Below are 11,125 nucleotides of genomic sequence, written 5' to 3' on the forward strand. Positions count from 1 at the left end.
TTCAAAATTAAAATGTAAATACACATTTATATCTAAATAATTGATGTAATTGATTTAATGGCACAATAATTTATTTGTCAAACTTCTTTTTGACCCTATAATTTATTTTAATATGCCAGTTATATATTTATACATTTATTTCCAATAATGATAGGTTTGGTCCTCCATAGTTCATGTCCGTTCTGAAACAAAGTGTGAGAGACGGTGAGCTAACAGGGCATCCGGTTCTCATACAACCTACGTACCCGTGGCTGGCAGACACATTCCCAGCAGTGCTACTGTATTAGCCTGATTCGTCAGCTGCGCAGTCAAGCAAATGTCAGGGCCTACAAGTCAACACACATCTTCATACATCACTTGAGAGCGACGAAATGTAAAGTGACAGTCCAGAGAAACATTAACTAATTTAGCTGCTCTGAGAAATAAAGATGGGATGGGTGACAAATTAGAAGCTGTCAGTCATGCTGGCTACCGACGCAACACCTGAAAAACACACCAAGAACAAGTCCTGTCAGGTGTTTCTTCCACGTTTAGTTCCCTCTGCTGTTTGCTGAAAGGCTGTGAGGTCTGGTATGGACTCTATTACATTCTTTACCATGTTATAATATGCCTGGATGAAACTTCTCAACTGCTCTCCTTAGTTCCTGAAGTGGCCTGATTTCCTCCTGGTGAATAGGTGAATTTATAAGTGTTGAATCTCTTGGGTGCCACTTATTCTAAATCACCATGAATACACATCTAGTTGTTTTAAAAAGGTAAAGTTTTTATGTTGCTGTATGATGGTTTTTATTGTGAAAGACTGACTTTCTCAGTCTGAGTGAGAAACCAAAGCAGGTTGGCTTGTGGTGGTTGAGAGATTTAAGATCGGGTTACCCTTCAAGTTGATGACCATTGTTCTCTGGCCTTTCATTACAGGTTAGAGTTTCCCTGTGGGCTATTGTTATGGTACTGCTGGGTCGAGGGCCGAACAGGGACAAATGTCAGATCAAAATGATCCGTGAGATTAAGGTGACCCAACGTTTTCATTGCAAGTCAAGGGTCACTCGGAGTTTAAGTGGAAATGTTTGGTCCAAATAACAGTCACAGCATTTTTACTTATTTATTTTTACGTATCACACCCACATTTTTAGTTTCTCTTATGTGATTAAAGCCATCCTTGGTTCTCATTTCTCAGTCTGAAAGTTCTGCAAGTAGCTTTGTTTTCATCTTATAATGAGTTACACCCTCTCCCTTGCAGCTTCCCTTCCATCTATCTTCTTTCTTTGACCTGCTGTACCTCCATCCTTTCCATTACTTCTCTATTTTACCACTCGGTTATTAAAGTAGATCTTATTAAAGGCAGGAGAAAAAGCTAATCTATATTTGCATTCAGTCTATAGCAATTCATTAATATTATGACATTTACAGGGAGCTTGGCGGGGCCCCGGCTGCCAGCTACCCTTTTCCCTCTCTGAAATGTTAATTTAAAAAGTTCTGTCTTTGTAATGGAATAAGAAATCCTCTCTTGCCCTATCAATTCTGGGTGTCTGGTGAGGAATACTAATTCATCGACGCCTCCAATTGAGATAGCATGTCGCTCTGATGGAAAAAGAAAATGCAGAATAGGTTTTAAAGTCCTTAATGCAGTGAGTTGTGTGTACTTTCTTTTCCGCCGCTGTCTGAAAAGAGGGTGCCATTTCCATTTGTTGTAAAAATTTGTGTGTACATAATTATTTATACATGTTTTCTGCTTTAAAGGTTATGTATCATCTTAGATTAAATGCTGGGGGGGAATACAAAAGCGAGATTCTTGGTTTAAAAAAAATTAAAATATTTTAATTATTATTTTTTGTCTTTCAGACTTCTCACCATGTGTACGAGGCATTTTGGCAGTGTGGTAACACAGACTATACGGACATATAAGACAGACCAGTTCCCCCTGCTTCTTATAGTTATGGGCAAACGCACATCCAATGAAGTTCTAAATGTCATTGAAGGTGATTAATATTGTTGTATTGTTATAGAGATTTTTTTTCTTAGTGATTAATGTTGAAATAAGGTACTGTAGATTTTCATGCATTTCATGACCTTTTCTTCAGGTAATACGGCAGTGGATGAGCTGATGATGAGGTTGATGGGAGCGATGGAGATTTTCACAGCACAACAGCAAGAAGACATCAAAGATGAGGTAGGATTTGAACAGAATCACAAGGTGTAGAGAATGATGTGGATGAATTAATAGAGTGAATTATTTGTGAAATCTTTATATTGGTAGATTATTGGACCAGAACACGTAATGCTGGCATGTTTCAATTTTTGTAAAATAAAAGCACAGTGGCACAGGAAGTGATCCATACCATGCATCTGTTGACTAAACCAGACTGGTTATAGTCTGGTTAACAATGACTTGTACTGTTTAAAAAAACTGTCCTATTTCTCTGATTGGAAACAACTTTTTGCGTGTTTTATTTAATTTTTTTATTTAATTTTTAAGAATTTTCTTCTGTAGTTTTCTAAAAAATTAATTTATCACATAAAGGTGGTTTTAGATCCACAAAGATCTGAAAAATCTGCACAACTTATCTTGGCCTACACTCATTTTGTTTTGACACACACCATGACAACATTTTTGATTACCTGTTTTTAACTTAGTGACATTAAATGAGAAACAGTGAACTGCACTAATTGTTTCTCAATGTGTTTGTTTGTTTTGGAGTAAAACTTTTGTGTTGTCTGTTTCTTTTAAATTAAATAGTTGCAGTTGTAGATATCTAAAGCATGTATCATCAAAGTCTTTTTGTTTACTTTCATACTTGTCACACTTCTCTGTCAGTCTTTTCATTTCTGACGTGCTTCGTTTTTTAACTACTGTATCTTTAACTGACACATGTCACACTAGATTAGCTCTCAACAGTCAGAGTCACTCAACCAAACGAGTCTTTAGCGTTGCTTTTGTTCGAGTCATTACATCTCTGTTTTTGGAGTTCTGAGTCATCGGTAAATCTTTCTTTGCGCCTACACACACCCTGAGAGGGAAACCTTGAACAGATGAGTTCCTGGTTCCTGAGTCTCAGCTCTTATCTGTGTTGCTCACATTTACAGTTTACTGGCTTCATTTTGAAGTTGTCACTTTAGTTGGCTCTTCAAATGTTCACTGACAGCTTGTAACAAGAGGCATCTAAAGTATGCGTGATGTGCACTAAGAAACTATTAGCCATATTATGCGAGCAAGTTGACTTGGTGGTTAGCCCTGATGTGCAAGAACATCTTAGGTTGGATCCCCAGTTTGGACTTAGTGTTTTTGTGTGAAGTTTACATGCTGTCCTTGTCACTGTGTCTGTTTTTTACCAGATAATCCGGTTTCCTCCCACAGTCCAAAAACGTGCATGTTTACACTGCCTTCAGGCCCTGGCCTCCCTTGAAAAAGAGATCTGTGATCTCAATGGGATTTGCCTGGTAAAAACAAAAGTTAATAATAATAATAATATTGCCACAGCAAAAAAGAAGAGTGTAGAAATGATACTTTTCCTATTTTGATAAATATGAGCATGTTTTCAGAAAAATCTGTCAATTTTTTTGTTAACATACGCTGTAAACAAAAAGTCCTCAAATGTTAATTGTTGTATAAACACAAGCTGTTGTAGGAAGAAAAGAAAAATCTGCAGAATGAACCACTCCAAAACTGGCAGAGATTACCCAAAATCAAGACTTAGCTTTTTGCAAATCGGATAGAATAAGATTTGATCAGGCGTTTGAGGCAGTCTTTTACGACTTTAAAGTTTTTAACACTCCTGCAACAATTACTGCTCTGGATCCATTTTGTTGGAGACATGCAACACACCTGCTTTTATTCAGACTGTTAAAATGTTGAATTTACTTGCTTGAACTGTATGCAACTTTTAAATAAATATAACTAATTTGCAATAGTAAAAGCAAATTTGCAAAGGTATATACAAATGTATAAAAATACATTTATTACCCTAAAATAAGCTGCCTTTAGGCCTTTTTCTTCTTTCCTACCTATATTTCGTATTTTTTCACCACATCTTTCCAAAGCATACCCTTGACACTGAGACTATGTCAGCCAGACATTCCACTTTGACACAGACTTACGTGTTCGTCTGAACTGAAGCCACTTAGTCACGTTGTGATTTCCTCCAGCCTCACTGATATCACAGTCATTCCCGATGGCTGTCTGTGTTTTGACTTAGGAGTTACTAATCAAGGGACTGCTCTCTTTTTTGTGGTCAACATTTGTGAACATTAAAGAATATCTTCAGGTCATGCTTTTGTTATAAAGGCTTAGAACTAAGCTGTGTGTGTTCGTGTGTTTTGAGAGATTATAAAAGCCCTACAGATAAAACCATGTACATATGCCAGCTTTCAGTTTATCTCAATCGCCAAGGTTTCTGTCTTTCTACCTTTTATTAACATTTATCAGGTAGATTTACAGAATAAGTTTCATCAGCATTTTCCCAAAAGAAGTCAGACCGCTACACGTATGTATTGGCTCACTGTTGCACCTAAAAATGATTTGTTGATAAATCTTTGAATTACAGAACCCGTCCAGTGAAAATGGAAAAAAAATAAAATAAATTGTGACCATGAGATAATTATGTCATGGCCATGAGATAATTATTACAGTTGTTTCCATGCAGAGACTGTTGATCTTTAACATGGACAAGTTTGAATTAATTTCATTTTTTTTTAAATAAAGGAATGAATGACAAACTTCAGTCACTTAGGTTAGGCATGAAGTAATTCTTAGCATTATATGTTGCAGCTGTAAGACAAAGGTGACGACTGAAGTTATATTTGTCCAAAAATAATAATAGCTCATAAATAGCCTATTATGAAAGATGAATAGTTTATATTAACATACACCAAATAATAAGAAGAAGTGTGGGGTAGGCTACATTTGAACAGTTTAAAATAAAAGCAACATATTCAAAATCAAACTCCATGTCTGTATGAGGCTGTACACACTGCTCAAAATGATCTTGTGGCCACACGTTATTATTGCTTTGGCCATGAGATAATTTTTTTTATCCAATGTCACCATATTGAATGAATGAATGAATTATATTGATGGTGTTTTTTTTATTTAATCTTCTGAATAAATCTTGTAGGGATTCATAGTTGTCCTGTTTACCAACTCTGTTTCTGCACGTGTACAAGCTTCTTGTTTCTAGTTAGATTAGTATTGAGTGGATCCAGCCGAGTCACAATGTGTTTTTTCCTGTTTACAGAGCCAGAGCTGTGTACACACTTTAGTGCCTCTGCAAATGATCTCCACCAGAGTATTAGAGAGTATTCCTAAAAGATCAGATTCAGGTCATATAAAAAAAAAAGTTGGGTTTATCACAGTTTTCAACATTTTCATATATTTGACAACAACAAATAAAAAATCCAATTTCTCTGTTGTCATACAGTGTGTAAGGTTTAATTGCTAAGCAAATTATTGTTTTCGTTTTTTTTTTTAATTTACTTTTAAACAGCATCCCAACTTTTTTTGGAAACAAATTTGCCAATAATTGCAAACTGAGCAGCAAATTAAGACGAGCCATTTGAATTTCTTTCCTGTTTGTTAGCAAACATTAAATGTGTGACAGCTTGATTTTTCTGAATACCAAGTGTATCATCAGCACTAGAAGACGGCACACGTTGTGCCAACTTGAACAGTCGCCATGATTTAACTGCGGTAAATCTGTTTCTGTTTTTTTTTTCCCTCCAAAGTTAAGGCTTTTTAAAATCAACGTTTGTGGAGAGAAACGTTTGAACATTTTGCTGCCTTTCCTCACATTAGGCTCATCTGTGTTGTTTTTTTTTTAAGGGCACCTGATAAAAGCTGAAAAGAGATTCGTACATGAGCTGCTCTGTGACTTGTTTGCGTGACTCAGGCCCAGTCCATTGATGGCAGGCACTTTTGATGCTTTTGTGCCCGTCGTCCATTCTTTTACAGTTTCCTTTCAGCGTGTCTCTATTATGTCGACCAAAAGCACAAATGTATCTTTGCATTTTCCGATTCAATACGACAATACACGCTGCCATTTTGCTTAGCCGCCTTTCTGCACAGTAGCCCCTCAGATCGTCACAATAAGCTTACTTTGCCATATCCGGGTCAGCACACAGCATGGGCCTTCAGAAAATAAAAAACTAATGGCTGTGCTGTGTTAACACAATGGACACTCGTATTTAAACGGAGTCTTTATAAAACACTTTGTAGCCACAGCAGGTAGAAAGAGAAAGCCCGCCTGTCCCCTTCCCTCTGTACAAACAGGAAGAGGGAGGCGGAATGAATGAAAGAGAAAAGGGAGGGTGAAACTGAGAATGGGAAACATAAAAGAGGTTCAGGGTCTAGTAAACGACAGCCCAGTTACAATGAATTCCCCTCTAGTGCTACTCTTTCATACCTGATGTTTGTACGTAACCACACTTGACATGCTGCATATTCTTTCGCCAGCTTCTTTCGGGCCTCTGAAACCGGCACCCCAGCTTAGATGTTGTTTTGTTTTGTGCGTGTCCATTATTGTGTTGCTAGTTCAACAGGTCCAACTTTTTTTTTCTTTACAACCCTCTCCCCCCACCTAGGACGAACGGGAGGCAAGGGAAATGGTGAAGAGAGAACAGGATGAAGCTTATCGTGTGTCCTTAGAGGCTGACCGTAAAAAGGTACTTTCAAAATAAAGCAAAATTTTGTATCTTGTTGAAAAAGCAAATTTCGAATCTTATTAATCAAGATTTAATGACTTAAGTCCTATTATGTTCAATTAAATGTATCAGATCAGCTGTAATGCATCAAGTACATCTATTAAAGCAACTCAAGGAATAAGTCAAAGTATGATCTTTTTTATATATTATGCAATTATTTACGTAGAATTTGATGATTATTTGTGAGTGCAAACATTGTCAGTAAGCTTCAACACTATTGGCACTACTTGGGTCTTTGGCTCACTTGGACTAGCTGGTGGCTTGTTAATCCAGACAGAATTAAACTCGACTTTTTTTTCAAATTGAGGTTCAAAGAGCCATCTACAACAGGTGAGATATTAACTGTTTAAAACTTTATTACAGAATGCCACTTCAAAAGATCTAAACCAGTTTTTTGTTGACACTACCAGAGGGTCACATAGTGCTGCACACTTACCCAAATTATACTACAACTGCCACTTTAAAAATGTTTATAAATATTTATATTTATATAAGTGCAATGACAAGACTGCGAGTGCAGACTCCTGCATGCTTGTGGTTCTAGTAAAACTTCTGTTATTTATGTACTTGTGACTTTAGTAAACGTCTCATTTAGCTTTGTGCAATGTGATGTAGTGGCAACTTTTATAAAAAGCAGCCTAAACACACAGGTTTGTCTTGAAATTCTGTGAACGGATAGTCTACCTCCCAAAGTATACATTTTTATTTTTACATGTTAAATGTTTTTTTAAGTAAAAAATAAGTCATTTGATTTGTTTATACTAGTTTTCAAACCTTGAGCTCAGGAAAAAAAAAGAAAGCAGGTCTTTTAGATGACTTATAAAACATTATTAATAATTCATCAAGGCATAGTGAGACAGTGTTGGAAACGCAGCATAGCAGATATTTGGATTTGTTGACTTACTTAATATTAAATGAATTTCTCTTCTTTTCAGAGGGAAGCTCAAGAAAGAGAAGAAGCTGAACAGGTTCGCCTGGAACGGATGAGAAAAGAACAGGAGGAGGAGAAGGAGGTAAGAACAACAATTGTATTAAAATGAATCAAATTATTAAGATAAAAATCTCATCATTCACTGTGCATTGTTACATTTACCAGGTATTAATGGCTGTGGGTTTTTTTCTGTCATGTTTTTACATTCCTTACTGACGACTGGCTCTAATTAAGTAATTAGGTTGTGGTTTAAGGGACAGTCATTGAAGCCTGTTTGGTGAGGATTCAAAAAAAAAGCTGTTTCACATGAATAAAATATTCATAAACACGGTCATTGTTCAGTTTAGCTGCCTTCTTACTGGTAAAGCACACAAGCTCATATTCCAACCCCACTGGACAAAAGACTGAAGCAAGTCATGTAGGCAGGCCACACACACAACCAAAGCAAACACACATTCTCTTGAAAACAATTGTTGTCTGTGATGTGGAGGTAAAACACACAGGCAGACACAATGTCACGCGTATAGGAAAACAATAATTGTGTGTAATGATGGCACCGATGCTGTTATACAGTCCAGAGTAATACAGTGTTTGTTGTTTACTCAACAGCACAGAGCCCGAAGCACCGAGAGGTATTGGGTGACCCGGCTCGCTCAGATGATTTGTCACTTAAATTAAACAAATGACAACAAAAGAGCACCCGACCACGTTGTCTTAATTATGTCACTGCAGTGTGCTGAACAAACTGTGTGTAGACACGCTGAACTACTTTTCCTCTGTAGTTCCTAATGAAATTAATTTTCCCTCTGCCCATGCTCAGTGGTTTTCTTAGGATCTATTGTGCTAAGGGGCTGTAACATTTTTACTGTAAGGTCTTTTACATCCTCACTTTGGATTTTCCAGGTGTTTCTGTGTGGTAGAACTGCACGACATCAGGAAAACCTGTGATGCGCGATAACAGTGCTTATTGCTATGACAATATGACACATGAACAAATACTAGAGTATGCAGTGTTGATGTCTTTCTGCTATGGATTCAGAACAAAAACAATATATTTCATTGCCAACATGATTTAATATTCTGATAAAATGCAACTAGACACAGCTGCTGTAGTAGCAGTGAAACAAGAAACTGCTTGCAGTGCAGTTTAGTCTCCACTCACCCAGTGGTTATGATTTGATGTGGTATCTTTAGTCCATTTTGTTTATCAGACTGATGATGCCCATGAATACAAAGAGCTGAGAGGGCTTCATGTGTTTAGCCAAATAACATGCAATGGCCTCTGACATTTCTTTGTACCTCTTCAATGTTTTCTGATAAGGTGTTCCACTTTCAAAGCGCTGAGATGTCTGCTAGACTGTTCTATTACTTTTCGTAATGTTTGCACGTTTGGTTTTGATAGCGCAGGCTTTTTGGAACTCTCCGTACAGATCTTCATGTTTGTATTGAAAGTGACCATGCCTCTCGTGATTGCCACTAGTTGTGTCATGTCTTCCAGAGTACCTGTTTGTCTCCAAATAAGAGATGTTTTGTTTAGTTTTTTTAACTACGAGTTCTTTGTCTCGAATATTTTCCTTAAGTGTCTTGCTCTCAGTCATTAGCTGCGTTTCCATTGACCATGAAAATGCGCAAATTAGAATTTCGAAAATAAATTTGCTCATTGAAAACACGTCATTTTCGAGAAAAAAAATTACGTTTTTCGACAAAATGTTTTTGCACTAGGATGAGGTGGTATTTCGGCCGTATCGAAATTGGTGTTTTTCGCAAAACTGCAATGGAAACATTTTTCGCATCACGGAAGTCACGTGATCAAGAACTGGCTGTTTCTACTGGCAAAAAAGACGACGATGAAGAAGGTAACAGGAAGTAGAAGTAGTAGTAATATCACAGAAGTTGTAAAAGAAAGTAGTAAACTCACAGACTACAAATTCCCAAAAACACAGCATACGGAGCCACTCCCAAATTAGGGGCCTGTCGCTGTAAAGCCTCGATAAAAGACGTCGACGTCTCTGATGATGATGAGCGCTTGTGTCGCGGTAGCAATATGCTATGTGTTTACATCCACTGCCGCCATGTTTGTAATGACTTATCGCGAGAACAAACGTATTCACGCATGACTTTAATAGCATTTCTTACTTAATGGAAACACCACAGTTGCGAAACTGTGTTTTTCAACATTAACAGAATATCGACAAAGTTTTGTGCACATTTGCAATGGAAACACAGCTCTCACTAAGCTTACTCAGTTGTTTGCTATTCACTCACATCTACAGACATGTAATATAAAGAGATCCATTCGATTGGCCAAAAAAAAATATGAAGGTCTCCATTTGACTTGACAAGTACTTCAAGCTTCCATGTGCCAAACATTTGCCCATATTTATGCAGTTTTTTTGCGATATGCCTATTGCACAGACTGTTATCGGGAAGACGATACGTGTTTTATATACTGTGTGATTCTTCTGATGAGCTTCTCTGTGCAGTTTTTTCTCTACCGTTTACTTCTTCGTGCCCTCTTTTGAGCAACTTTGTTTGTCAAATAATAGTACGCAAAAACAATTAAGCGTTTCTTCATCAAGTCTGGAACAATATTAACTTTCACTCGCCATTTTCAACATTATAAAGAATTTGATAAATACAAGAAAGAAATCACTTTACAGTAATGTTTTATTTTTTTATTTTTTGTTTATTTTTGAATAAAACTACATCGTCATTGTAAATGAGAATTGGTTCTCAACTGACTTACCTGTTAAGATAAAGGTTAAAAATAAAAAACTGGTGCCAGTTTCCCTCATCTTGTTACTCCTGTTCATCTGAGGAGTTTGTATCAGCAACCCTTTTAAATTCTGAGACAATAGTAAAATCTACATTGTTTTTGCCTGATTTCTTATAACAATACAAGTATGAAGAACCCATCGTAATTAGTGATTGGCAATCTTGTTTGTTTACAGTTTTCAGTAGAGGCTTGGGAGGTGGTGACCTCGCACTGTGTATTAGAGGAAGTGCAGACACAACAGAAACCCTACTTGCCACCAGAGAGAGGGCAATGCTAGTGGGAGTGCTTTCCCTGTGATTTAGTGCCTTTGTGCAAAGAAAAGGGAGATGAAAATAGGAGTCTCTCAATTGGGGGTGGGGGGGTTGTGGGTTGCCTGTGAGCTGACATTATTATTTATCTCCTTCATGAGGTCTTAGCATACAGTTGTGTGTCTGTCAGGTGCTTCTCCTCGCCCCGCTCGTCATCTGTTTGCTCTCTGCGGTTAGCCAAGCGGAGCTGCAGAGGCGGACGAATGAATGGACGGCGAGATGCTCCTGATTATTTGTGCCGAGCTGCCAGGAGCCCGAGGCTCCACCAAACGTTTGTCCTGTGGTTTCTTTTGGGATGCTATCTCTCACTTTGTGTAGGCGGTTCTGCTTCTGTCCGAGTTCACCTCTCTGCATTTGTACGCCCAGCATACACACTCCTGTCTGTTGTGTGTGTGTGTGTGTGTGTGTGTGTGTGTGTGT

The 11,125-nt window shown here is 37.5% G+C and overlaps 1 protein-coding gene across 1 annotated transcript in view; it reads left to right on the forward strand.

Annotated features, from left to right (window-relative positions):
• The window catches only part of faf1 (Fas (TNFRSF6) associated factor 1), a 57,166-nt gene that overhangs the window by 38,607 nt on the left and 7,434 nt on the right, over positions 1-11,125 (forward strand). Inside the window, exons 14-17 of the mRNA XM_014028771.1 lie at positions 1,840-1,976; positions 2,079-2,167; positions 6,571-6,651; positions 7,626-7,703. Coding sequence (XP_013884225.1) covers positions 1,840-1,976; positions 2,079-2,167; positions 6,571-6,651; positions 7,626-7,703 — 385 coding nt within the window. The remainder of the gene's footprint in view (positions 1-1,839; positions 1,977-2,078; positions 2,168-6,570; positions 6,652-7,625; positions 7,704-11,125) is intronic.

This window comes from Austrofundulus limnaeus, unplaced genomic scaffold (assembly GCF_001266775.1).
Source record: "Austrofundulus limnaeus strain Quisiro unplaced genomic scaffold, Austrofundulus_limnaeus-1.0 Scaffold804, whole genome shotgun sequence".
Taxonomy (NCBI): Eukaryota; Metazoa; Chordata; class Actinopteri; order Cyprinodontiformes; family Rivulidae; genus Austrofundulus; species Austrofundulus limnaeus.